We start from the raw sequence: 24,156 nt of genomic DNA, 5'->3' as shown, positions 1-24,156 counted from the left end.
TCTCTCTCTCTCTCTCTCTCTCTCTCTCTCTCTCTCTGTGTGAAGGAGAGAGAGAGAAAGAGAAACAGAGTTCAGGAATGTTGTAAGCAGGTGGGTGGAGGACTGGTTTCAACCTCTCCCCCAGATTGCTTTCAAACTTCCCCTTTAGCTTTCAAACCTCCCAAGGGGTGGACCCTGTCTCTATTGGTTCCCAGTAGGAGCCTCTCCTTCTCTCCTCAGATATAAGCCACTGCCTAAGTTCTTCCTATGTTCTGCTGCTACCAGGAGGCCTCAACATGTTGGGTGAGTAGCCCCCCCCCCACCTCGGGTGAGCTGGGAACTGGGATGCCTGAGCAGCAAAGCCGCCAAGAACTCCCTGCCATCAACTAACTCTAACCTTCTCTACCCCTCCATCTCTCTATAGGAACGCTGGTTGGCTCTGTCATAGGAGGAGGTTTGTCTCTGCTCCTGGGGTGAGGGGGTGGGGTACCATTTGTGCTTTGAGGCGGGTACCATTCCTGCTGCCACCTGCTGCGGGATTCTGGAGCTGCCTGGGTGCAGAGCAGGGCCCCGGGCTGTGCTAACTCTACTTCAGGGATGAGCTTAAGATTCCTGCGCAGCTGCTGCTTGAGGTTCATGTATGATGAGCAGCAAGTAGATGAATGAGCTGGGAGGGGCAGCTGCTGAACCCTGCAGGGTTGTATTCACCCCTCACAACCCCAGGCTCAGTGAAGGATGATGCTTCTCAAGTGTCACAGCCTGGCAACACCACGGCTTTGTCACATCCTCCACTGACCCCTTTGCCTCCACCAGCCTCCCTGCCCTCCCCTTCTTCTTTACCTTGGGGTCCCCTTCCATGCTCCGCAGAATAGAAAGTCCCCAGAAACAGTCAGGGCACTGTTGGGTGGGTCATTTCCCTGAGCCTACCTCACCCAGCTCCTCTCCCTACAGCTCTGGCTGTGGCAGCTACACCCGTTGTCCTGAGTACCATGGGCTTCACTGGGGCAGGCATCGCAGCTGGGTCCATAGCAGCCAAGATGATGTCTGCTGCAGCAGTTGCCAATGGGGGCGGAGTTGCAGCAGGAAGCCTGGTAGCCATACTCCAGTCAGTGGGTAAGTGTCAGGCCAGGCAAGATGACCAGAGCCCAAGACAAGGATGGTGACACCTTTCCTCTCTCTCCAGAACCACAGGTCTTAAGTGACCTGTGTCTTCTAGTTCTGTCCCTACTTTCTGATTTATTCTGAGTGAGGTGGGGGTGTGGCCTTTGGGTGGGAGGAGTCTGAGGCATGCTACTTGGGCTCTGAATCTTCCCTGAGTGTTTTTCTACAATGGGTACCCCTCTGTCCTGCTATAGAGAGGGCATCTCTGTGGATAGCTCTCTGTCCTGTATTCCAGCTGGTCCGCATCTGTCTTCTCCTTCTGGTTCATTTTTAAATAGCTCTGGCTGAAGCAGAGCCCTAAGGTTCCCACAGAAATTGGGTGGGCATCTCTGAGCCTCAGGCCACTGACTGTCACTGCACTGTCTTCTTCCCAGGGGTCCTTGGACTCTCCACATCAACAAATGCCATCCTGGGGGCTGCTGGGGCAGCCGCTGTAGTCTTGCTCTGAGCTTAGGAGATGCCACTTCTATCAGCTCAACTCAAAGCCTGTACAGACTACACAGGAGGATGACGTTCCAAAAGGCACCTTCGGAACCCTCACTGATGTCAAAGAATGATGAAAAATAAAGGATACGGGCCGGTGTTCGTAACTCTGCTGTGGTGGCTTCTTTGACTGGGGTTCTGGGCTGGGAGTTTCAAGGCTTGAGACTTTCCCCGTCAGCCTCAGCCTGAGATCAGAGGGAGGTTGGCCAGCACACAGTCAGTAGGCAGAGGGCTGTAGGTGGCCCCTGCCTTAAGGGTAATAATCTGTGTGCTATGAGGGCTTTTGGGGGGATTTATGGACCTCACTTTATCCCTTATCCAAGGTATGCCAGCAAGAGGTTTCTGTCATGAGGCTAAGCTGAGAGGTAGCCAAGACTGTGACCCCCTATGCTTCAGGACCCCCCCCCCCGATGGTCCTTCCCCATCAATGGCTGTGGACACCCAGGGCTATGAGCAGCCTGTAGCTACCCCATTGTACTGCTGAGAGACTGAGAGAAAACCACCAAGAAATTCACTGGGCTCACTGGGAATGCACTGGTACCTGAGGAACAAGAGGGACTCAAACAGGTCACTATCATCTATAATATCTATCCAATGGGAAGGAGGCATAAATCCCTGCCTTATGTTGAAGCAACCTGGCCACTCCCTTACTCAAGCCTGACAGTCATTGCTCAAATGTCACATTCTGCAGTGCTGGACAGGGTTCACACAGACACCTAGAAGTCTTGAGGCAGGAGGATACATTTGAGTAATCTTTATTTACTGGGATCCATTCATATCCTCAAACCCTTATAACTTCTGAAGTCTCCTTGTGCTATCTGAGGCGCCTGAAGGGCAGTATCAAAGACGGCTGCTTGCTGATTTTTATGGTGTCCGCATCTCAGGGAGTGAACAAGGGTAAGGCTCACATAGGCACCCTGGGAGCCCAGGGTGGGGTTCCTGGGACTCTTGTATTACCTCTCTCACCCTAGGGGTTTCTCTGACAGTTGGCTCAATCCTTGTAGAAGGGTCTGCCCAAACCTGTTCAAAGCCTGCTTGTCCTGGGCAGTATTGAAGTCCCAATCAGGACACACACAAAGAAGAAAAAACCCACTTTAACTGGGCCGCACTATCTAGCAGCGATGCTCCGCCAGACCCAAGGGTGGCAGGTGCTTGGGATCTGTGAGCAATCGTTTTAGGTCAGCTGTTGGATGCAAAAATCTGTCTCAAGGAGACTGATGAGGGCCGGCAGATTTTCAGAGAACGGTGAGTTCTGAATTTTCCAAGTATACTGACCACTGTTTTGAAGGGAGAGGAAAATCATGAAAGGGGGAGTGAGAACCTCTGGGTCTGGGGACACTGCCGTAGTGGGACTGCTTTCTTAGAGGGAGGATGAAGACTGTGTCTGTCCCAGGGAAATTCCTCCCACAGCCCCCACAGCTAGAGCCATTCTGCATGTGTGGAGCGAAGACTGACCCACTGTGAAGAGACTACCCCCCCACTAACTAGCATGACTGGTGACCTGTTTCTCCTCCTCAAGCTCTGTGCAGGGCTGTGCAGGTGGGCATACAAAGGGTGACATTCAAGATCCTTAGTGGAGCTGTGGAATTGAAGGACAGGCAGGGGTTTGGCACTGTGTTGGGTCATCTCATTCAGACAGAGGTTTTGATCTAGGCCACCAGCAATAACCCCTGGATGCACAGTGGGGAGGAGGCTGTGAATAGGAGGGTGTGAATGCAAACCAGATCTGGCTCTGAGATGAGTGGTTCAAAGAAGGATGCCATCCAAGCTCACAGGTCCTCAGGAATCCCCATCCTGGCTGGTATCTGAGATGTCAGGGAGGTCACCTGTCAGGGAGGTCACCTCCTCATTATCCTCTGCATGAGAAGGGGGTGGCAAGCTCAGAGGTAGCAGGGCAAAGAGCAGCTTCTGTCTTCACATTTAGATGCATTCCAGCCGAGCATGCACCTACGCCATGTTGTTCTGGGACAACATACAGGGAGGAAGAGCTGAGCCTAGCCCACCCCAGGCCCAGGTAGCAGAGAGCTCAGGCCCCTACCTTTACTGTGCAAGCAGCACACAGAAAGGGGAACAATAAGACTGGCAGGAACTTGGCTTTATTTCTTATATCCACCTAGGCAATATGTGTTAGGAGAGTTCGCCTGGGGGTTAATTAATCCTTCTCTGTGTTAGACAAGTTGGGCAATGCCTCTTCTGTTAAAGTGTCTGCCACCTCCGATGCCATGTCTGCCACCTCTGATCCCATGTCTGCCACCTCTGATCCCATGTTTGCCACCTCTGTTGCCATGTCTGCCACCTCTGATCCCATGTTTGTCACCTCTGTTGCCATGTCTGCCACCTCTGATCCCATGTCTGCCACCTCTGTTGCCATGTCTGCCACCTCTGATCCCATGAGAAAAGGGTAGAAATTCTCACAGATGTTCATGGCACTGGCCACAACGGCAGACCCTGCAGAGCCCACAAGGACAGTAGATGGCATGGAGAGGCCAGCAGCTCCTGGGAAGACACAGATGATGACCAATGTATGATGAAATAAAACTAAGGAGTCAGAGAACAGCAGAGTTGCCTGGACCACCTGGATGTCTGGAGGAACAGGGTCTCCACAGTATCCCTGCTCTTTCCCAAAGTCTCTAGGGTCTGTGTGTAGCACTATTACATTTGCAGGGGAAGCTCCATACCCAAACACTAGGTAATAGTCCATTTAGATAACATCCCCCTCTGCAGGGAAAAGGCTAAACCTAAGGGGAGAATTAAGCCCAGGTAAACAATCCTGCAATCATCCTCTCCCTCCTCCACCTCCTCTGGTAAACACCAGAAAGAAGGAAAAGAAACAGAGAGAGTGGGCTTTGACCTGTCCTCCCTCTGGTCCTCCTGCCATGACACTTACCAGCAGACTGCAGAATGGCCACTAGGCCACCAGCTGGGACTCCGCCCCCATTAGCAATAGCTGACAAGGACATCATCTTCGCTGCTAGAGAGGAGGCTGCAATTCCTGATGAGGTGAAGCCCACAGCACTCAGCGCAGGTGGTACAGCAGCTACTGTCATGGCTGTGGGAAAAGGAGCTATGTCAGTGGGCTTAGGGATGGGGATCTTCCCCCATACCCCCAATACGCCTGAAGGACTCCCAGGGGTCTAGAGGAGAGAATGGGCAGGGGACTGAGCTAGGGCTTCTCCTCTTCCCTGTAACTCCTCCTCTGGAGAAGCCTAGAGAACAAAGGTGAAGGGCGAGGCAGGAGGCCCTCTCTGAACTAGAGTGCTAGTAGTCAGGATTCAGGGAGCACAGTAGGAGAGAAGATGTTAGTCAATGAGGATGGAGTCTTGCCCGGCTATGATTGGGAGCAAGACCTTCAGAAAGGCACTTGCTGGGCTCAGTGTCTGTCTTGGAGTAATGTGGGGAGAATAGAGAAGCCCTGAGTGAGTGTTTCTACAGAACATCTTGCTCAGGCAAAGAACTGAGTGGTACCCAACTGGAATGACTGGAGAAGGCATCTCCCAGCCCTGCTGGGTCCATGTCAGAAGCCACCAAGCTGATAGTGCCTGAGTAACTGCTGCTTTAAGCTGTTCCTAATGTTGCAAGGGAACTTCCTCCTATGCTGTGATTACTGTTACAAGGGAACTTTTAACTATGTTGTTACTACTGTTACTAGGAAACTTTCTCATACCCAATTTTTGCATATTCTGTAATGTCTGTGCTTCAGTGCTTTTAGAAAGCGATCACAAGAGAGGTCAGCAAGAACTGCTTTGTATACATAGCCTCAATAAGCTTCAGCCCAACCAATGTACAGCACACTTCCTGCACGTGGCTATGTGCTTTTATGTTTTTTTGCCAATATAAGTTGCTCCAGGTATAGACCCCCAACATGAAAGGAACTTCCGCACAATATAAGTAGCCATTTGAAATAAGACTTCCACCTTGAGTCAGGGTTATATAAAGTTTTAAGTTCCCAAGACCTTCCTGAGAATTGACATCCTATTGACAGAAATTGTCATCAACGTGAGTAACTGACATCCTGGTGGACAGACTTAACACGTGAATGGTAGGCAAGGCAAGTCCCCTACCACACTTGATTACGCATACCCAATGGTAAAGGGACAAATGTACAACTGAGACATGTTCCCAGGGAAGGCTCCTAACCTTCAACCCTGATTGGTAAAATAACTTGGCAGATACTTGTGGATTTCAGGCTTGAGAGCTCTGTAGCATTATGGTTCCAGGTAGCAGTTAGATCCTGAGTCTTGTCCGAGGCCATGATCAATCAGTCCTGGGGTGAACGCTCAACACACTAGCCTTCTCCGAGTAAGATCAGTGTTCATGTGGTATGCGAGGTGACTCTCAGATCCCAACACTCAGGAAACTCTAGTACATTACAAGTGCTTTCTCCTTCCTAGAGCCCCCTTGGTAATTATTAAGTGGGATAAACAGTTCCATTTTATCTTTTAGAGTAAAAATTAGGAGCTCAAAGGAATTCAAATCATGCACCAGGTCACAAGGTGACTGCTCTCACAGGAGGACATGGGCACTGAGGGAGGTGTGGCCTCTCCTGCCTCTACACCACTACACTCCTTCCTTCTTTCTAGTTCCTTCTTTCAACCAGTTCCCTATTTCATCACCATGTTTGCCCCACTACCTCTGGGAAAGCTGACTGGGACAAGAGAGGTAGGAGGGAACCTGCACCCATTGCATGAAGTCACTTACCTCCCCCAAGCACAGTGACAGCAGCCTTGGCTAGAAAGAAAAAACAAGCCTGTGAGAATGGTCACTCTTAGCCGGGCGTGGTGGCGCATGCCTTTAATCCCAGCATTCTGGAGGCAGAGGCAGGCGTATTTTTCTGAGTTCGAGGCCAGCCTGGTCTACAAAGTGAGTTCCAGGACAGCCAGGGCTACACAGAGAAACTCTGTCTCGGAAAAAAAAAAAAATGGTCACTCTCCCCTCCCCTATCCAGCTCATAGGAAGGAATGAGCCCTGCCTGTGTGCCTTTCCCTGAGAGAGAGAGACCCCAGTGCATATCTCTGCCCTGAGCAGGTCCTGACAGCTTGCCTCTGGAGAACTCAAAACACTTCAGGTAGATTTCGCTTTGTCCTTCGTTTGTCTGCTTCTTGCTGTTTTGCCTGCTGTGGAGAAGGAAATTCTAAAGTTACTTCTCTTCTCTCTCTTCTCCCTACCCACCAAAGCAGGTTCCTTCACACAAAAACAACAAACAAACAAAAGCCAGAGGCTTGGGGTACAGGTTGGTAGTAGGGTGACTGCCCTGGCTTCTATGAAAAAAAGACCAGTAGTCAAGTAGGTATAGTTAGAAGACGTGTGTAGCCTCTCAGTGAGCACAGAGTACTGGCTCTAGCATTTAGGGCTATGGGCTTGACTGACATAGGGATAAGCAACCATTGTGACAGGGTGCAAGGCACCAGGCAGGTAGTCATGATGTTTTTGTAACTCAAAGGCTACCCCCAATGACACTTCTTCTCCAACAAGGGCACACCTTGTGACAAGCTTAAGGTCAATCATGCTGGGCTACATCCATAGTGCTCTCTGAGCTAGCCTGGGTTATAGAGTGAGCCTCCATTCCAAGAGGAAAGAGAGAGAGGGAAAGAGAGAGATAGAGAGGGAGAGGGAGAGGGAGAAGAAGGAGAAACTCAAGGAACTAACAAATGTAATAGGCTAGCAATTAAGATGTGAATGCATGCAATAAAATTCTATTCACTAACATTCTACTGATCTTAAGTTACCTCCTCTGGTAAATTTCCTATTCCTCTGAATCCCTGACAAGCACAAAAGAATGAGAGAGGTGACTTGTCATAGTTCTCCATGTAGACCCGGGTCGCAAGCAGGAGTGTGGGATGGACACACAGGGCCAGTTACCTCCAATGGGGGAAGCAGCCAAGGCGGAGGCAGGGAACCAAGATAAAATGGTGCCAACCTTCAGTGCTCCAAGAGCAGATGTTGCAGAGCCCAGGGCACTCTGTGTTAACAGGATGAGCCCTGGAGGGTAAAATCACAGATCAGAGAGGAGTCAGAAACCCACCCCTCATGAAGGGGCTCAAACCGTCATGAAGATACTACTGTGGGGGGCTGAGAGTGTCTACCCTGGGGGACAGAAAGAAAAAGAAGTTACACAAAGATTCTGTATAGATTTAGAAGGGCTGATCTTTTATTTCCTTCTGGGGTGGGCATTTAAGAGCCTCATTTCTCAGGGTGAGAAAACTAACGGGATGACCTAATAGTATCCACTGAGAATGTTACCCATTGCCTCTTCAGCCAGGCAAATGATAAAGAAAATCTCCACAGCAGGCTGGAAATATGGGGCTGAGAGAGAAGATTCATGCAAGGGAATTCAATAAATAAAATCGTTTAAGTCCATACCATGGCTTGTACAACCAGCAGGACTGACAGTTCCACAAAAAGTGGACGCTGTTGATGAGTCAGTGAGAACAGATGGGAGGACCCAGCTCCAGAACCCAGGGTCCAAAGTTCCAGAGGACAACTCTGTGAAGCATGTAGGTCTGAGTTTTTAGGGACTCAGACCCAGCCTCAAACATAGTCTTGGCTCCCTCAGGGTTTTTTCAGAGTCAAGACTGTGTTGGATGTGAGACAGTGGGCAGCTCTGAGGTCAAGATGCTGCACCCCCTACCCCCAGCCCACTCTCCACCATTCCATGGGCACTCACCCTTCGAACCAGCTAGAATGGTGCCAGAGACTGCCCCTCCAGCTTTGACCATGGCTGCTGAAGATGTCATCTTGGAGACAATGGAAGCCACCAGTGTCCCTGTACCCGAAAATGCCATGAGGATCAGTAAAGTTTCCAAACAGGAACCAAATCTATGAAGTGAATTGGAGTTTTGATGAGATTGGAGACCAAGTACTGGATTCCACCAACGAACCTGAAAACACTGAATGGCTCCCAGCTGGAGAGAGAGGCTGCTCAGAATTGGTGGCCACACTGGGCTTGGCCCTAGCCCTAGGGTCTGGGATCCTGCTTCTTGTAGGGATTAAGGAGCCATTTCAGACAGTGCAAGTGATTTGCTCCAGGCCAGAAGGTTCTGTAAGACCCTCCAACTCAATGTGTTGTTGTTTTTTTAAACCCTAGAAACAAAGCCCAGCATAACGTTTCTTGTTCTGTTGCCTTCGGCCTGAGAAACTGGCTCATCTTAACCCACCCTGGTGCCTGACTCATTGTGTAAGAGACTAATGTTTGCCAAAGATAGCCTGTAACCCTTCCGTAGGAGATGAGCTGTAATACATCACCCCCCACTCTTATGATGTTTACTTAGTTTCCTCACCAAGAATGTTTACCAAAGGGGCTGGGGAGATGGCTCAGCGGTTAAGAGCACTGACTGCTCTTCCAGAGGACCTGAGTTCAAATCCCAGCAACCACATGGTGGCTCACAGCCATCTGTAATGGGATCTAACGCCCTCTTCTGGTGTGTCTGAAGACAGCGACAGTGTACTCATATACAATAAATAAATAATTAAATAAATCTTAAAAAAGAGAGAGAATGTTTGCCAAAGATAGCCTGTAACTCTTCCATAAGAGAAGAGCTGTAATGTTTACTCAGCTTCCCCATTCTTTGTGGACTTACCCTCCCGTTCCTTATGGTTTTTCCTTTAAAAGCCCTCAATTGCAATTGCTGAGGGTCAATCTATGAGCTCGACCTCAGCATGCTGATTTTCTTGATTGAACCTCATGCATATTGCATCAAGAATGGTTCTCTTGAGTTATTGGGGCGTTGTCTCATCCCGGGACTTGAGCAAGGGTCTCCCCGGGAATGGGGGTCTTTCAGCTCCATAGCAAAGACATTAGGCACCAAACCAGCCTGGTCCAGCTGCTTACGAGTGGCAGGCTAACTACATTACTCTTAACCCCTACAGCTCACTTCACCTACCCTCTAGCCTTCAGGGACTAGTGGGGCCTGGGGTCCCTTCCTTCTAGGAACACACCCACTATTTGGTTTCAGACCCAAGGACAAGAGACTGAGGTGCTTATTTTACATGTCAAAGCAGACCTGACCTCCAGGTTCCAGACCTGGCCTCCACGGTCTCCCAGCATCCCTCTGTCCCTCCCTGGCATACCCTGGCCCAAACCCTGATCTGTTCAGCCCAGAGGCTGCCATAAGCCCAGGCCTCTTCCCTAAGTGTTCCAGACACTCTGGTGTGTAACTGTCTCTTCCTGGACTTCTGTTCTCTCTTGGTGCATACACATTCCTCTCTGTCTCATCCTCCTATCGCCATAATGAGGTCCTGAAGAATAAAAATTTAAAAGGCATGACCTCTACATTCAAGGGCCTTGGTCCCCGGCAGGTGACCGCACCCGGAACCTACTTATAAAAGCAATTCTTCAAGTCCCAACGCCCTCTGTGGAATGTCCCTGCGCCCTAAAACACATTGTTTAACACCTGGTATAGTTTAACTGTTAAACTGTTAAGTAAATGTGTGACTTTGGACTTCCCCCGTTTCCTGCCCAACCCTCCTCCCTCCTTTGTGGTTTCTGCCTTCATAAGCCTGTCACAATTTCGGGTCAGGGTCGAACTCCTCTACCTCTGCGTGGCGTATGAGTTTCAACCCCAGCATGCTGGCCTGAGCTCAACAAACTTCCTCGTGTGTTTACAGCAAGTCGGTCTCAGTATCTCACTGGGTGCGCGCTATTCCCGAGACTTGAGTGAGGGTCTCCTCTGGGGGATCTTTCAGTCCCCGAACTTGGTCCTTGTGGCCAGTGATCTTGCCTGAGAGCAGCTTCCCAATAAATCTGCCTATATAGAATTAATCTGACTTGAATTATCTCATTGCACCAGCTGAGGAAAAATAACCTGTTACCTTTACAGACAGGTGCCTTTGTGAGAACTAGAGGATTTCTGAGAGAGACTGTACATTGGCCTCCCTTCAGCCTCTGAGGACTTTTGCCTCCTAGGCCTAGGAGCATCTGAATAGGGTCTCTGTTCTGGACCTACCCACTGAAGATTTCCTGAAGATCCCGACCAAGACCTCCACCCCCACTACTACCAACAGCTGGATCTTGGATTAGTTTCTGGAAAACCCAGTTCATTTCAGAGCGGGAAAACTCTACTGTGGTTGAAGAAGACGTACCCAATGATGTAAACTAGAGGATGAGATAAGTTTCGATTTCCTTTCCTCCCTCCAGGCCGGACAAGTCCACTGTGCAGGAAGACACACCCAGTGACTGAAGACAGCCAATAAGATACGTTTCGATTTCCCCAGCTCTCTCCAGGCATGACAAATCCACTCAGATTGAAGATTCACTCAGGGATGGAAGGCAGCCAAAGAGAAAGGTTTCCATCCCCCCCTGCTGTGTGGAAATCTGTTTAGCCTGGGAAGACTCACTATTCTTTTACTGAGGGTTCTGAGTGTTAATCGGCTTACAATGTGTTGTGAAATATTACACGTTTGCCAGTGGGGTTTTTTTTTCCTTCCAATGACAGTGCTGTGGGAGAAACTTAAAGTAATAGAATTTAGGATGTAAACATTTATTAATAATGTCACTTAGAAAATATTAAGTTGCACAAAGTTGAATTTAATATGAAGTTACACAAAGTGGAATGTCTCTAATATGAAAGGAATGAAAGTGGAATATCACTGGTTTTCTTTTTTTTTTTTTTTTAAAGATTTATTTATTTATTATATGTAAGTACACTGTAGCTGTCTTCAGACACTCCAGAAGAGGGTGTCAATCTTGTTACGGATGGTTGTGAGCCACCATGTGGTTGCTGGGATTTGAACTCCGGAACTTTGGAAGAGCAGTGGGGTGCTCTTACCCACTGAGCCATCTCACTAGCCCACTGGTTTTCTTATACACTGTAGAAAATAAAATTTTGTACCATGATTGAAGTTTAGGGTTGCTGAAAAGGTTTTTGCTGTTGTTTAACAAGAAAACCCAAATCAGGCTCCATTCCCATAACAACGGGCAACGACCTTGACTCACAGTTAGACCTTAGTCCCCTCCCCATATGAAAGAACAGGCTCTAAAGGGCATCTCAAGGGAGCACCTCAAGGCCACAACCACCTTTAAGTCCTAGTCTGCTATCAGACCCCATAACCTCTTATGAAAAAAAGGCTGAATTCTGCATGCTGGCAAGATAGACCTGGGTTGCAAACATTCAAAGGAACAACACTGGTGTAATTACAAATAATTCCGGCAATACCTTTGCTGTATAAATCCCCCATCTGCCCAAGCTGCCTGACTTTCAGTCTCCTGTGTCTGTTTAAATATTCAAAGTGTACCCTGGGACTGGGACTGAAAGAGACTGAAGGGTGACAGTTCCTGCCGAATGCTGAGCCTACTGTGTCAATAAGTTAGTAAAGCCTTCTATTTGTGGCCAGCTATCTTTGTACATTAGCCAGAGCCTATTATCGTCACTGTTACTACAACTACTAGTTGCAGGCCTCGTAGGAAGCCTTTTCCTTAAAAAAAAAAAAAGTATATTTATTTTTACTATTTTATGTGCATGAGTATCGTGTCTGGGTGTATATATCTGTGCACCACACTTGTGTTCGGTGCTGGAAGAAGCAGTGAGCACCATGGACATCCTGTGCAACACAAAGTGCTTTTGACTACTGAGCCAACTCTCCAGCCCACCTTCTCTTTTCTTCTTTTCTTTTCTTTTCTTTTCTTTTCTTTTCTTTTCTTTCCTTTCCTTTCCTTTCCTTTCCTTTCCTTTTCTTTTCTTTTCTTTTCTTTTCTTTTCTTTTCTTTTCTTTTCTTTTTTCTGTTCTGTTTTGTTTTTGTTTTGTTTTGAGACAGGTTTTCTCTGTGTAGCCCTGGCTGTCCTGGAACTCACTCTGTAGACCAGGCTGGCCTCGGACTCAGAAATCCGCCTGCCTCCGCCTCCCCGGTGCTGGGATTAAAGGCGTGCGCCACCACGCCCAGCTAATCCTCAAGTGTGTGGATGTTTTTCTCACTGGGAAGGCATAGAATTGCTATAACTACAGAATATTCAAACAGGTCAGTAAAGGCAAAGAGCTTTGTCCTTCTCCCTTTCACCCAATCAGAGGCAAGCATACATCCAATCATGGGAGGCATATATCCAGACATCTTTTCTGTCTATGTCCTTCCTGCCTAACTTCAACCAAGCACTGCCTGTGCAGTGGGGCAACCAGTATTGTTTACTGAAGTGGAAACACACGCGGCTTGTTGTCTTCTATAAACATCAACCCCAGACCTTCCAGGAAGTTGTCTGACCTTGGGCACATAGGGCTTATAGATAACAGGATTATTTGATATCATGTATAATATATGGCATGTATCTCTAAAGCACAGTAATTTAAAATTAAAACAGAACTTTAGCCCTTACAAGGATGATGTCAACAATAAGAAATGTAAAATTTGATAGAATAAATGAATTTTAGCGAAGGCTAGCCTTAAAATAAGTGTGCCTCTGAGAATGATCTTGAATCTTCTGTTCCTACCGGGAGAGTGCTGGATTATAGGCATATATCACCATGCCTGGTTTCTTCCATACTGGGGATAAAACCCAAGGCTCTGTGTACACTAGGCAAGCATTCTACCATTGAGATGCATCCCCAGCCTAGAAGAGTTTTTCTGTAGTATTATTTTCCTAAAATTTGCTTCTTTCTTTTTCTCTCTTTCTTCCTCTCTCTCTCTCTCTCTCTCTCTCTCTCTCTCTCTCTTTCTTTCTCTCTTTATTTTTGGTTTGGTTTTGTCTTTTGTTTCTCTACATTGCCCCTGCTATACTATGTAGACCAGACTGGTCCCTGCCTCATAGAGATCCACCTGCCTCTGCCTCCTGAATGCTGAGATTAAAGGTGTGCATCACCATGCCTGGTCCGATGTATTTAATTGAACAGTTAGAATGAGCAGTGGGCATGGTCATGTAGCCAAGATATTCCTGTGCTTGTCAACATGTAACTTGAACTTGTAGAGGTCAGGGACAATCTGGCTTTACTGTCAGGGCCATATATCAGACAGTAAAAAGGTTAGTGATGTGTCTTGGTGGTAGATTGCTTTCCTTGCATGGACAGGGTTTGTATTAGGGAGATCTCTGAGTTCAAGGTCACCTGGGATTAAAGGCATGGTGGCACACACCTTTAATCTTGGCCACACCTTCTGCTGGAGACCTACATAAGGACATTGGAAGAATGATTGGTTCTATCTTCTTCACTGCTTGCCTTGAGGGACTAAGCACCTGCTAGGTCCTTGGACTTCCATTCACAGCTGCTGCTGACCATTGTTAGGGAGTTGGACTATGTAAGTCACCAACAAATTCCCTTACTATATAGAGTCTACCCATAAGTTCTATGACTCTAGAGAACCCTAACTAGCACAGTATCATTTTTCTACCTGGCCTTATTAGACTTGACATCATGGTCTCTGGTTGTATCCACATTCTAGCAGAGGATTTCATTCTTTTTGTGACCAAATAGCATTTTACACTGCTTGAGTGCTACATTTTCCGTATCTACTCATTGGCTGATGTATCTGTCCATTTCTTGGTTTTCTTGAAGTGTTTGATTCAGGTGTCTCTTTGACAGGCTTTGTAGGACCCCCTAGTGAGGAACTCCCTCTGGTCCTCAGGTCACAGGAGTCGGGTGTCCCGCAGAAACACCCGAAGCCTCTTGTTGTAAACACACGAGGTACTTTAATGGCAGAGCTCTGGGTGGACTCGTATCTCACGCAGGAGACAGAGAAGTCGACCCAGACCCTCAGAAGTAAGGCGTTTTTATGGGGTTAGGGTCGGGGGGGGGGGACGGGGAGAATTGGTGCGGCCACAAGTGATTGGCTCATTTGAAGATACAATGCAGCAAGATAGTACTCGCGCGCCAGCCGGAGCGGCGGAATTCCAGAGGCCGGGGGCGTATCAGAGTCTGGNGGACCTCTGGTCAGTGTGTGACCCTGAGTGAGCCAGGGGAGATGCCTTCTTGCCAGATGGTTTATGAGCTAATCCTGACAGCCCCGGCTGGCTCCGGCACTCCTTTCCTGCTTGTGGACGTTGTACATCGTGGTGCGCACTAGGCTCCGCACCACGATGTACAACGTCCACAAGCAGTAGTACTCGCGCGCCAGCCGGAGCGGCGGAATTCCAGAGGCCGGGGGCGTATCAGAGTCTGTGTGACCCTGAGTGATACACTGTCTGCTTGTGGACGTTGTACATCGTGGTGCGGAGCCTAGTGCGCACCACGATGTACAACGTCCACAATTCTTTTTTTTTTTCTTTTTTTTCTTATTTTGTTTAAAGATTTATTTATTTATTATACACTGTAGCTGTCTTCAGACACTCCAGAAGAGGGCGACAGATCTTGTTACGGATGGTTGTGAGTCACCATGTGGTTGCTGGGATTTGAACTCCAGACCTTCAGAAGAGCAGTCAGGTGCTCTTACCCACTGAGCCATCTCTCCAGCCCGAGTTTCTGAATTCTTTATTTCCTGCTTTATTAACCACATTCAGATGTGTAGTTTGTAGGATTTCCTTTACTCTTTTTTAAAAGATTTATTTTATTTTATGTGTGTGAGCACACTTAGCTGTACAGATGTTTGTGAGCCTTCATGTGGTTGTTAGAAATTGAATTTTTTTAGGACCCCTGCTCGCTCTGGTCAACTCCCCTTGCTCTGCTTGCTCCCCCACAAAGATTTATTATTATTATTATTATTATTATTATATTTGAGACAGGGTTTCTCTGTATAGCTCTGGCTGTCCTAGAACTCACTCTGTAGACCAGGCTGGCCTCGAACTCAGAAATCCGCCTGCCTCTGCCTCCCGAGTGCTGGGATTAAAGGCGTGCGCCACCACGCCAAGCTTATTTATTATTATACATAAGTACACTGTGGCTGTCTTCAGTCAGGCCAGAGTGGGCGTCAGATCTCATTACCGGTGTTTGGGGGCCACCATGTGGCTGCTTGGATTTGAACTCGGGACCTTAGAATGAGCAGGATGAGCAGTCAGTGCTCCCGTTCTCCTTTACTCTTTTTAACAAGATATTTCTTTTTACGGTTTTAGGTGTACGTCAGTGCACCACTTGTTTGCAGCACCCACAGGGGCCAGAAGTGAGCATCAGATCCTCTGGTCAGGAATTCTGGATGGTTGGGAGTTGCTATATGGGTGCTGGGAACTGAACACAGATCCCTGAGATGATCAGTCTGTGCTTGTAACCACGGAGCCATCTCTTCAGCCCGCCTTGCTTTCCCTCTCTATTCGGAGTGGTGTGCTGAAGCATTTTGTTTTGATAAAATTTCATGCATCTCTTTTTGCTCTTGTCTATCCTTTTGGCATCTTGGTGAAAGTCCCTTGCGAATGACAACACTCTGTTATCTAATTCAGTGTTAGGTGTGTATCTCATAACGCTCACACACACACACACACACACACACACACACACACACACACAGACACAAACTAATCTAAGAAATAAAAGAGCCGGGCATGGTGGCGCGCACGCCTTTAATCTCAGCACTTGGAAGGCAGAGGCAGGCAGATTTCTGAGTTCGAGGCCAGCCTGGTCTACAAAGTGAGTTCCAGGACAGCCAGGGCTATACAGATAAACCCTGTCTCTATTAACCAAAAAAAATAAATAAATAAAAAATAAATAAAAGGTCTGGGGAGATGTCTCAGTGGGAAGAGTGCTTAAATCTCCAGCACAAACATCAAAAACAAACTAAACAGACAGATCTATCGTGACCAGCTCTGTGCAGTAGGAAAGGCACTACGGACCTGGAGAACATGGCTCTTTCAACCCAGGGTTAGGTGGTTTGGTAAGGAAATGTTTTAAGGCTCCTGGTACTCAGTTGCTCATGAAAGTGGGACAGCGTCTGCACGCAAACCAGCTCGAGATTACCGGGGCGCTTGCGCCCCCTACCGTCCATGAAGGAGCTCCGAAACATTGCCTCCGCCAGAAACAGGAAGCGTAACCTAGGCCACGCAGGGCCCGCCTCCCAGCCCAGCCCTCCCCTCCGGGTTCCGGCCCAAGTCCTGAGAGAGTGCCAATCAGGTAGACGCTTCCGCACAGAGGCGGGACTTCCTTCCTCAGCGCGCACGCGTGCCCGGAGCTCCGCCCCGGAACTGCAGCTCTGAAGCTGCTGCAGTTCCGGGTCGGGGTTGGCGCAGACCGCCCGGCGTGTGAGGTGACTGCGGCGGTGAGTGCTCTTTGTGGGGTCGGAGCGGAGCAGGCCCTGGCGGGCTGCGGAAGGGCTCCCCGGTGTCCCCGAAGCATCGTGGCTCACGGGTGTCCCCAAAGCCTTGCTTGCCGGTGGCTCATGCTTTGATCTGGGCATCAAGGCCCGCGACCTCCCTTGAAGCGCCCGTGGGACGCTGGCGGGCGACACAGGTCACTTCCCTGCGCCCTAGTTCTAGTGACGTTCCTTCCCCTTGTCAAGGTGGGGCCGAGGTGCTGCGGAGGTCCGGGGGTCGCCGTGTGTCCCATGCCCTCCTCGCAGACGCCATGTTAAGCGGGTTTTGACGTGCGTCACTATTTCGGATGCAGATGACGACCCAGTGGGATAAATATCTCATTATTCTCAATTTGTGGATAAGGAAACTGAGGCACAGAGATGTGCAGCACTCAGCAGGATCCAGATTTGAATAAGGTTTTGCCTTACGCTCGCCACAATATCCCTTTTCATTTAGAGAGGGCCCATGTGGCGCCACTTCCACACAGATGAGTCGTGCATACTCAGACTTTAAAGACAGGGTCTTGCGTAGCCAAGGCTGGCTTTGAGCTCCTGATCTTCTATCCCCATTCCCGAGGGCAGGATACCCGCTATGTACCGTTTTACACGGTGCTGGGGAGTGGAACCTGGGACTTAACGGGTTTCAACCTATCATCCAAGATGATGGAAATGGCATTTGTCTTGTTCTACCAGGGAAGAAAGCACACTGTATCTCAGATTCTTACTCCGAGTTAAAAATGGCTTATGTAGGTCAAACTTCTTTTGATCCTTTCAATTATTTTGTGTACAGTGTAAAATTAGTTATTAGATATTATCACACCCCTCTCATTTAGAAAGATTGTAACACTAAATTCTGAGAGGAGTGGGGGGTGTTGTTGGAGGTTGCATACAAATATGTATCGGAGCTAGGATCCTAACCAGAGGGTAACTCATGTGTCCTTTACTGCCTGTGTCCCCTCTGCTCCAAGCCAAACTACCTATTCTGTGAGTGTGTTTCATTTTCTGGATGAGAGCATCTTCTCTATGTAAGTTAAGCCATCTTCGTGTCCTTTGCTGTTTGCAGGGTCTAATATGTTTTAGGAAAGCGTGTGTTACCCTAGAACCTGTGCTCCAGAAGAACATCTCTTTTCAGCAACCATGAAGGTGAAGGAGACAAACTCAAAGCCAAAGTTGGCAAGCCGTGGCACGTTCCAGAGGAAGGGCATCAAGGTGGTCGGGAAATGGAAGCAAGTGACGATCGACCCAAATCTGTTTGCAGATGGACAGATGGATGACTTGGTGTGCTTTGAGGAACTGACAGATTACCGTTTAGTCAAGAACCCCTCCCGTTTGTTCTCAAGTGAGGAGACCAAGAAGAGAAAGGCTCACGCTGTTTCGGAAGAGGAAGAAGAGGAGGAGGAAGGACAGTCCAGCTCCCCAAAGAAAAAGATCAAGTTGAAGAAACAGAAAGATGCAGTACTAGCTGCTGAAGGCAGTGCTGCCCAGAATGACTATGAAGTCAAAGCGTCTGAGCCAGAGGCTCAGGGAGAAGTCACTGTTTGTTCTGATCAAAAGGTCGGAGGAGCCACATCAGAAAGCCTGGTACAGGCCGTTCCAAGAAAGAAGAAAAACAAAGGGAAAAAAAAATTGGATACTTTTCAGAGCACTCCCCCAAAATTGCCCAAAAAAGCAAAGAAGACATGGATGGCCGAGGTGCATGACCAGAAGGCAGACGTGTCTGCCTGGAGGGACCTGTTTGTGCCCAAGGCTGTTCTCCGCGCTCTCAGCTTCCTAGGCTTCTCTGCGCCCACCCCAATCCAGGCTCTGACTTTGGCCCCTGCCATCCGTGACAAACTGGACATCCTTGGAGCTGCTGAGACAGGTAAGGGCTGTTCTGTCTGTCCCAGGTATGAGAGCTTCTGGATTCAGTCTTTGGTTGCTCATAGGCTGGGAAACTGGGAGAGGGGATTGTTGGGAATGTGACCATAAAAGCCATGGAAGGTGTTGCAAACATCCAGCTCTGGGCTGAAATCTGCCCCACTTGACTCTGGTACCCTCTCTATCTCTGAGGCCTGAGTGAGATGGAGATAAGAACACTATTTCATGTCTGTATTGCCGGACTGTGTCAGGTTCAAAAGTTATTGAGACCAGTGTTAGTTAATTCCAACATCAGACAACATTACAAGGAAACTACAGATGACTATTCATATTTGCACTTGACCAAATCAAATAATATATAAACACACAGAGATCAAGCTCACTATTTCTCATGAACATTTAGTTTTCATTCTGAAAATCAATGTAATTTGCCTTTATCAACAGACAGAAACCTACATACCTGAATACATACAAATGAACATTTGTAAAAACTCTTTTTTTTAAGATTGATTGATTGATTGATTCTAAGTACACTAGCTGTTTTCAGACACACCAGAAAAGGGCGTCAGATCTCAGTACAGATGGTTGTGAGCCACCATGTGGTTGCTGGGATTTGAACTCAGAATGTCCAGAAGAGCAGTCAGTGCTCTTAACTGCTGAGCCATCTCTCTAGCTCCTTGTAAAAACTCTTAACATGCATTTTTGATTTTAAGATCTGTCTTGTAATGTTGTCTGGTGTTGGAATTAACTAACACTGGTCTCTGACTTTTGAGGTGTTCTCTTTTCAACTATCAGAAGTAGTTTTAAATAATTGGTGTTTTCTTCACCCTTAAATATTGTTAAGAATTCATCTGGGCTTGCTCTTTCCTTTCTGGGAAGGTTTTTAAATACAGATTTAAATTTTAAAATAGTAGCATTATTTTCTTTTATTCATTTTTCCCTGAGTGATTTTTTTTCCACCTAACATACCATCCAGCTTTTTGTTTCATGTGGCTGACTGACAGTCTGTTAGCATTCACTAATACTTATATATTCAACATTATGGTGACATCTGTGAGTGAGCTGGCCCCTTCACATTGTGAAATAACCATCTTTATCCCCACGGGACTTCTCTGTACTAACGTTCTCTTTGATATTACTGTTGTAGCTTTCATTCTGGCTCTTTTGGGATGATGTTGGTATGGTCTGTTCTTTTCCATACTTTCCTGTAGTTTTCCTTTGGACAAGCATTGCTTTGTATTTAATGTGATTATGGAAAGCAGTTGAGTTTAAATCTGTTGTTTTGCTTTTTTTTTTTTTTTTTGTATTTATCTCAGATGTTCTTTGTTATCTTACTTGGGATTGAAATTTTTGGTGATCTGATATTATAGATTAAGTATTTGAGACACTTAGTATTTCAGATTTAGATTTTTAAAGAAGTTAATATTTTCAGCTACATCATGGAATGTCTTAGGGGTAGGATCCAAGACTATATATGAAATTCACTCATATTTCATACACTCCTTAAACATATAGCCTGTAGGTCTTGTTGGCACTCAGAATGGTTAAATTTTTTAGTATTTGGGAGTTCAGATGTTTGGGCTGGGGTGCTCAACTTGTCTTCGGATCTTTTTGAAAACAAACAAATAAGAACTGTGATGGTGCATGCCTCTGAGAATCAGAAGGGTCTGGGGGTTCAAGGTCAGCCTGGTCTACAGAGCAAGTTCCAAGCCAGTCAGGGAGATGGAGACCCAGGGAGTTGTCTCAAAACAACAGAGAGCAACATGTTTCAAGATGCTCATACCCACAATGCACTTCTGATCAACAGGTTCTCTGGGGTTTTACCAAGCCACTACTTTTCTACCTCAACTTCAGATGTCCTGTGACACAGTTCACATCTGATGGTACCTGGAATGAAAGTCATCCCTCAGTAAGCTCAGCTCCTAGTTTTACAAGACTATTTCCTTATTAAGCAACCCCTAGTCTTGATTTATTCTGTTTCAAATTAAGGAGCTCATGATATATTCCACGAGTTTAATGCTTTTCTCAATAACTCCCAGAACCCAGGGAAATGTGTTTACTGGCTTAAAGCCTGGTGGAGATTCACAGGGCCAAACGTTGAGGGTAGTTAGAGGGCAAAGGGCTTGTGTGTGCCCACTCTGGGTGCATCACCTTTTTATGCGCTTGCCAGCCTGGAAGCTCTTTAAATCCCATTGTTTGTAGTGTTCTTATGGAGCCTCTTTTATGTGGGCATGATTGAGGAAAACCTCTGTCACTGAACATTGAACTCAATCTTCAGTCCCTCTCTCTGGTGGTCAGGAGGCTGTGTGTGTGTGTGTGTGTGTGTGTGTGTGTCCTCACCAGTTCCCATCCGGCATTTTTCTAGAGACAGTTAGTCTTTAGCTCATGTTTTATCTCACTAATTAACAAAAAAGACCCCTGTTACTCCTGAGGTTTTTGAGCATCTGTATCTTACAGCAGGAATGTAGAGGTGAAAATTAAATACCATAACAAAAGATGCTCCTATCAGGAAGTGCCAAGGTTTCAAGGTTTCATTTCAGGGACTGAGAGGGAGGCCTGGTATACACTCACAGCACTGTCTGGCTCCTCTCTCGTTACTAGCCAGCTTTGCTGTGTCTTTCCGTGTTTACTTTAGGGTTCACAGACTGTGTGACAAGTTGTACACATGCATTTTCTTGGTTTACCCTCAAGTGATAACAGTGCCTCACGTGTGTCAGAAGAACCTCTCAAGGGCTGATTTCCATCTCCCTTTGCGCTTTTTGTTTTATATTCCTATTTCTGTGTTGGAAACTCTGAAATATGCTTTTACTGTTCGCAGTAAGCAATTATTGTTTTTATAAAGAGGTTTAAAAAGAAAACAGTTTCTGTTTCTGTAATTTCTGGTACATTTCATTTCCTGTGTAAATGTTTTTCCTAAGCCACCATCCTTTTCTTTTGCATGGAAGACTTCAGTTAGCATTCTTTATAGCAGATCTGCAAGTGAATTGGTTCAGCTTTTGTAAGACTAAAGCAGCCTTTGTTTTGTATTTGTCTTAAAGGAATTTGTTTTTCTGGGTAGTTCTGATTGTCAGTTTTATTTTTCTGAGACTGTTAAATACAAATGTTGTTAAAATATCTTTTGATTTTTATTGACTTTGATGAAAAGTCTTTTTTTTCCTTAAATTTTTAGTTTTTTTGTTTTGTTTTGTTTTGTTTTTGTAAAGCTTTTGCTTCTAAAATTTTGCTTCTTGGTGTGGTTATTTTTCACATAAAACTGTCATTTCCTTTGAAAACTATTCATAAAAGTTTTTCCCCGTATTTCAAAGTTTTAAAAACATTTATTTCTGTAAGGCCAAGGCCTACATATAGAGCCAGAGGACAACTTGTGGGAGTCAGTTCACAACTCCCACCACGTAGCTCTTGAGAGTGACCTCAGGTGCTTGGGCTTAGTGGCACCAACTGAGCCATATCATGAGCCCATCAGAGCTCTTTGAAGATTTGGACTGTTTTTTCTTCCAGAGATGGTATATTGATTTTGTCTGGGGCATTCTAACCTGTCAACTTCAGTATCCAGGAAGGATACCTTTCAGGTCCCCTAGTAGATCCCCAAAACACAGGTGAGATAGATGATGTTAAACCCTGTTTGTATTATATACAAACAATATATTATATTGTATAGATTGAATGTGTTTTATAAAACTTTTTTTTTTAAAGATTTATTTATTTATTATATGTAAGTACACTGTAGCTGTTTTCAGACACTCCAGAAGAGGGCGTCAGATCTTGTTATGGATGGTTATGAGCCACCATGTGGTTGCTGGGATTTGAACTCCGGACCTTTGGAAGAACAGTTGGGTGCTCTTACCCACTGAGCCATCTCACCAGCCCCTGAATGTGTTTTATATCGTAAGCATTCATGCTCCGTGATCATACTTTCTGCAGGTTGATATAACAGTAAAACTAACATTAACTCCTTTACAATCTCAGGGAAAGAACATTCGTTCTTATTGTAGATATTAGTAACCAACTAATGGGGTTTTTCCTTAAGTTGAGAATTTCCATCTTTTCAACCAGAGAGAAACACTTGACAGCTTCTCTTTAGCCTGTCTTGAGTTGCTCACTGGGGTAACTACTCTCAGGTGCTAGGACTAGTGGGTAGAGTAAGAGCTACCTGAACGGAAGCAGGGCGCAAAGTCTGATAACTTAACGAGAGGGTAACTTTTATGGTGGGAAAACACAGGACAGAAGGAAGATTCATGTCTTGTGTGGATGGCGCCAGGCATTGTTTGAGTGATCACCCCTACTACTTGGAGTGATATATGGCTTGAGACTTTTATGGAATTGTCAGTTTAATAGTTTTTTGAACCATAATTAACCATGAGTAACTGAAATGCAGAAAGTAAAATGGCAGTTAAGGAGAAAACCTGTACTTCAGATTCTCCGGGTGAGTTCCGGTTGGTTTGACCCTAGGGTGTTGTGGGCTCCATATGCCTTCAGAGGTCAATTTGAAAACACTCAGCATAAAGACAGAAATGTTAAGATTTCTGAAAAGAACGAATTATTTCATTCCCTCCTTCACTGAAGAAGGTCTTAGGGACATGTGCTGTACAGATTTCTCTACAGTACAAGACTGACCCTTCAGTCTTTTATGGCTTCCTCCCTTGGATGTCTGTTCTTTGTCTCTGGTGACGTCAGGTGTAGTACCAGCACACTGCACCTTTCCTTGATACCCAGGTGCTGCGCGCTGGAGGAACCTGTGTAGAGTGCTGGTGCTTTGGGTTGGTCGGGGTGGCTCGTGGCTCTTTCAGGTTTCCTTATTTCTATGCAAAGGCAGGAACTCCCAAACAGTGACATGCACATCGTGGATTCCTGTGTTTGTGTTCTACTTCCCAGGCAGCGGGAAAACTCTGGCTTTTGCCATCCCGATGATCCACTCTGTGCTGCAGTGGCATAAGATGAAGGCCCCACCCATCCCAAGGAGCACCGGACTGCCGCCAGGGGAGCCAGGGTTAGAAGCTGCGGCCCGTCTTGGATCACCTTGCAGGGACAGAACTGAATCTGGAGTGTTGCCTGAGGAGGCCAGAATTGAGACTGAAGTACAGCCCAGTGACGCTGGGGTCCAGGCCACACCCGAGACTAGTGCCTCTGCCTCAGCCCAGGCACTGCTCGTCTGTGATGATGATGCTGGTGAAGGACCTTCTTCCTTAGTAGAGGAAAAGCCTGTCTCCAAGCAAAATGAGGACGGAGAAGAAAAGTTTGATGCAGAACAGGCTGGAAATTTAAAGCAGGAGCTGTGTGACCAAATTGCTGTTTATAAAGTACACCCAAGGCGTCCTCTGCTTGGACTGGTCCTGACTCCTACTCGAGAGCTGGCCATCCAGGTCAGACAACACATCGATGCTGTGGCCAAGTTTACAGGTGAGATTTTATTTCACTTAATAAATGTTTCTAAGGGCTGGAGAGATGGCTCAGCGGTTAAGAGCACTGACTGCTCTTCTGAAGGTCCTGAGTTCAAATCCCAGCAACCACATGGTGGCTCACAACCACCTGTAATAAGATCTGATGCTTCT

At 46.8% G+C, this 24,156-nt stretch overlaps 3 protein-coding genes across 5 annotated transcripts in view; 2 read left to right on the top strand and 1 right to left on the bottom strand.

Annotated features, from left to right (window-relative positions):
- Nucleotides 1-205: 205 nt before the first annotated feature.
- Nucleotides 206-1,708, top strand: LOC115064403 (interferon alpha-inducible protein 27-like protein 2A). The gene is made up of 4 exons (XM_029540874.1): nt 206-282; nt 404-433; nt 931-1,092; nt 1,515-1,708. Exons 1-4 carry the CDS (start codon nt 276-278, stop codon nt 1,586-1,588), a joined length of 273 nt encoding a protein of 90 aa, XP_029396734.1. The 5' UTR covers nt 206-275; the 3' UTR covers nt 1,589-1,708.
- A 2,003-nt stretch (nt 1,709-3,711) lies between these two features.
- LOC110324662 (interferon alpha-inducible protein 27-like protein 2B) lies at nt 3,712-10,853 on the bottom strand. Its single transcript, XM_029540873.1, has 6 exons — nt 10,702-10,853; nt 8,288-8,439; nt 7,483-7,602; nt 6,322-6,351; nt 4,511-4,672; nt 3,712-4,119 (listed from the first exon to the last, which is right to left on the bottom strand). The coding sequence occupies exons 1-6, from the start codon at nt 10,845-10,847 to the stop codon at nt 3,776-3,778; spliced, it is 954 nt and encodes a 317-aa protein (XP_029396733.1). The 5' UTR covers nt 10,848-10,853; the 3' UTR covers nt 3,712-3,775.
- A 5,798-nt stretch (nt 10,854-16,651) lies between these two features.
- The window catches only part of Ddx24 (DEAD-box helicase 24), a 17,021-nt gene continuing 9,516 nt past the window's right edge, over nt 16,652-24,156 (top strand). Inside the window, exons 1-3 of one of the 3 annotated variants that reach the window (XM_021201609.2) lie at nt 16,652-16,717; nt 17,883-18,611; nt 23,480-24,004. In XM_021201609.2, coding sequence (XP_021057268.1) covers nt 17,888-18,611; nt 23,480-24,004 — 1,249 coding nt within the window. In that variant the 5' untranslated portion in view covers nt 16,652-16,717; nt 17,883-17,887. Of the gene's footprint in view, nt 16,718-16,883; nt 16,909-17,813; nt 18,612-23,479; nt 24,005-24,156 lie in introns of those variants that run through there. The other 2 variants (XM_029540969.1, XM_029540970.1) reach the window with 2 other exon arrangements.

The sequence above is a fragment of the Mus pahari genome, chromosome 7, assembly GCF_900095145.1.
Source record: "Mus pahari chromosome 7, PAHARI_EIJ_v1.1, whole genome shotgun sequence".
NCBI classification, from domain to species: domain Eukaryota; kingdom Metazoa; phylum Chordata; class Mammalia; order Rodentia; family Muridae; genus Mus; species Mus pahari.
Note: the sequence above shows the minus strand (reverse complement) of the source record. Positions and strands in the feature narration are given on the sequence as shown.

Excerpts from the sequence above, each read along its gene's own strand:
- LOC115064403 (XM_029540874.1), top strand. Across the intron at positions 434-930 it reads TGGCTCTGTCATAGGAGGAG|CTCTGGCTGTGGCAGCTACA; the intron begins GTTTGTCTCTGC and ends CTCTCCCTACAG. Across the intron at positions 1,093-1,514 it reads AGCCATACTCCAGTCAGTGG|GGGTCCTTGGACTCTCCACA; the intron begins GTAAGTGTCAGG and ends TCTTCTTCCCAG.
- LOC110324662 (XM_029540873.1), bottom strand. The coding sequence starts at position 10,847 with ATGCCTGGAGAGAGCTGGGGAAATCGAAACGTATCTTATTGGCTGTCT. Across the intron at positions 7,603-8,287 it reads CATTCTAGCTGGTTCGAAGG|GGCTCATCCTGTTAACACAG; the intron begins GTGAGTGCCCAT and ends TTTACCCTCCAG. Across the intron at positions 4,120-4,510 it reads GGCCATTCTGCAGTCTGCTG|GAGCTGCTGGCCTCTCCATG; the intron begins GTAAGTGTCATG and ends GTGTCTTCCCAG.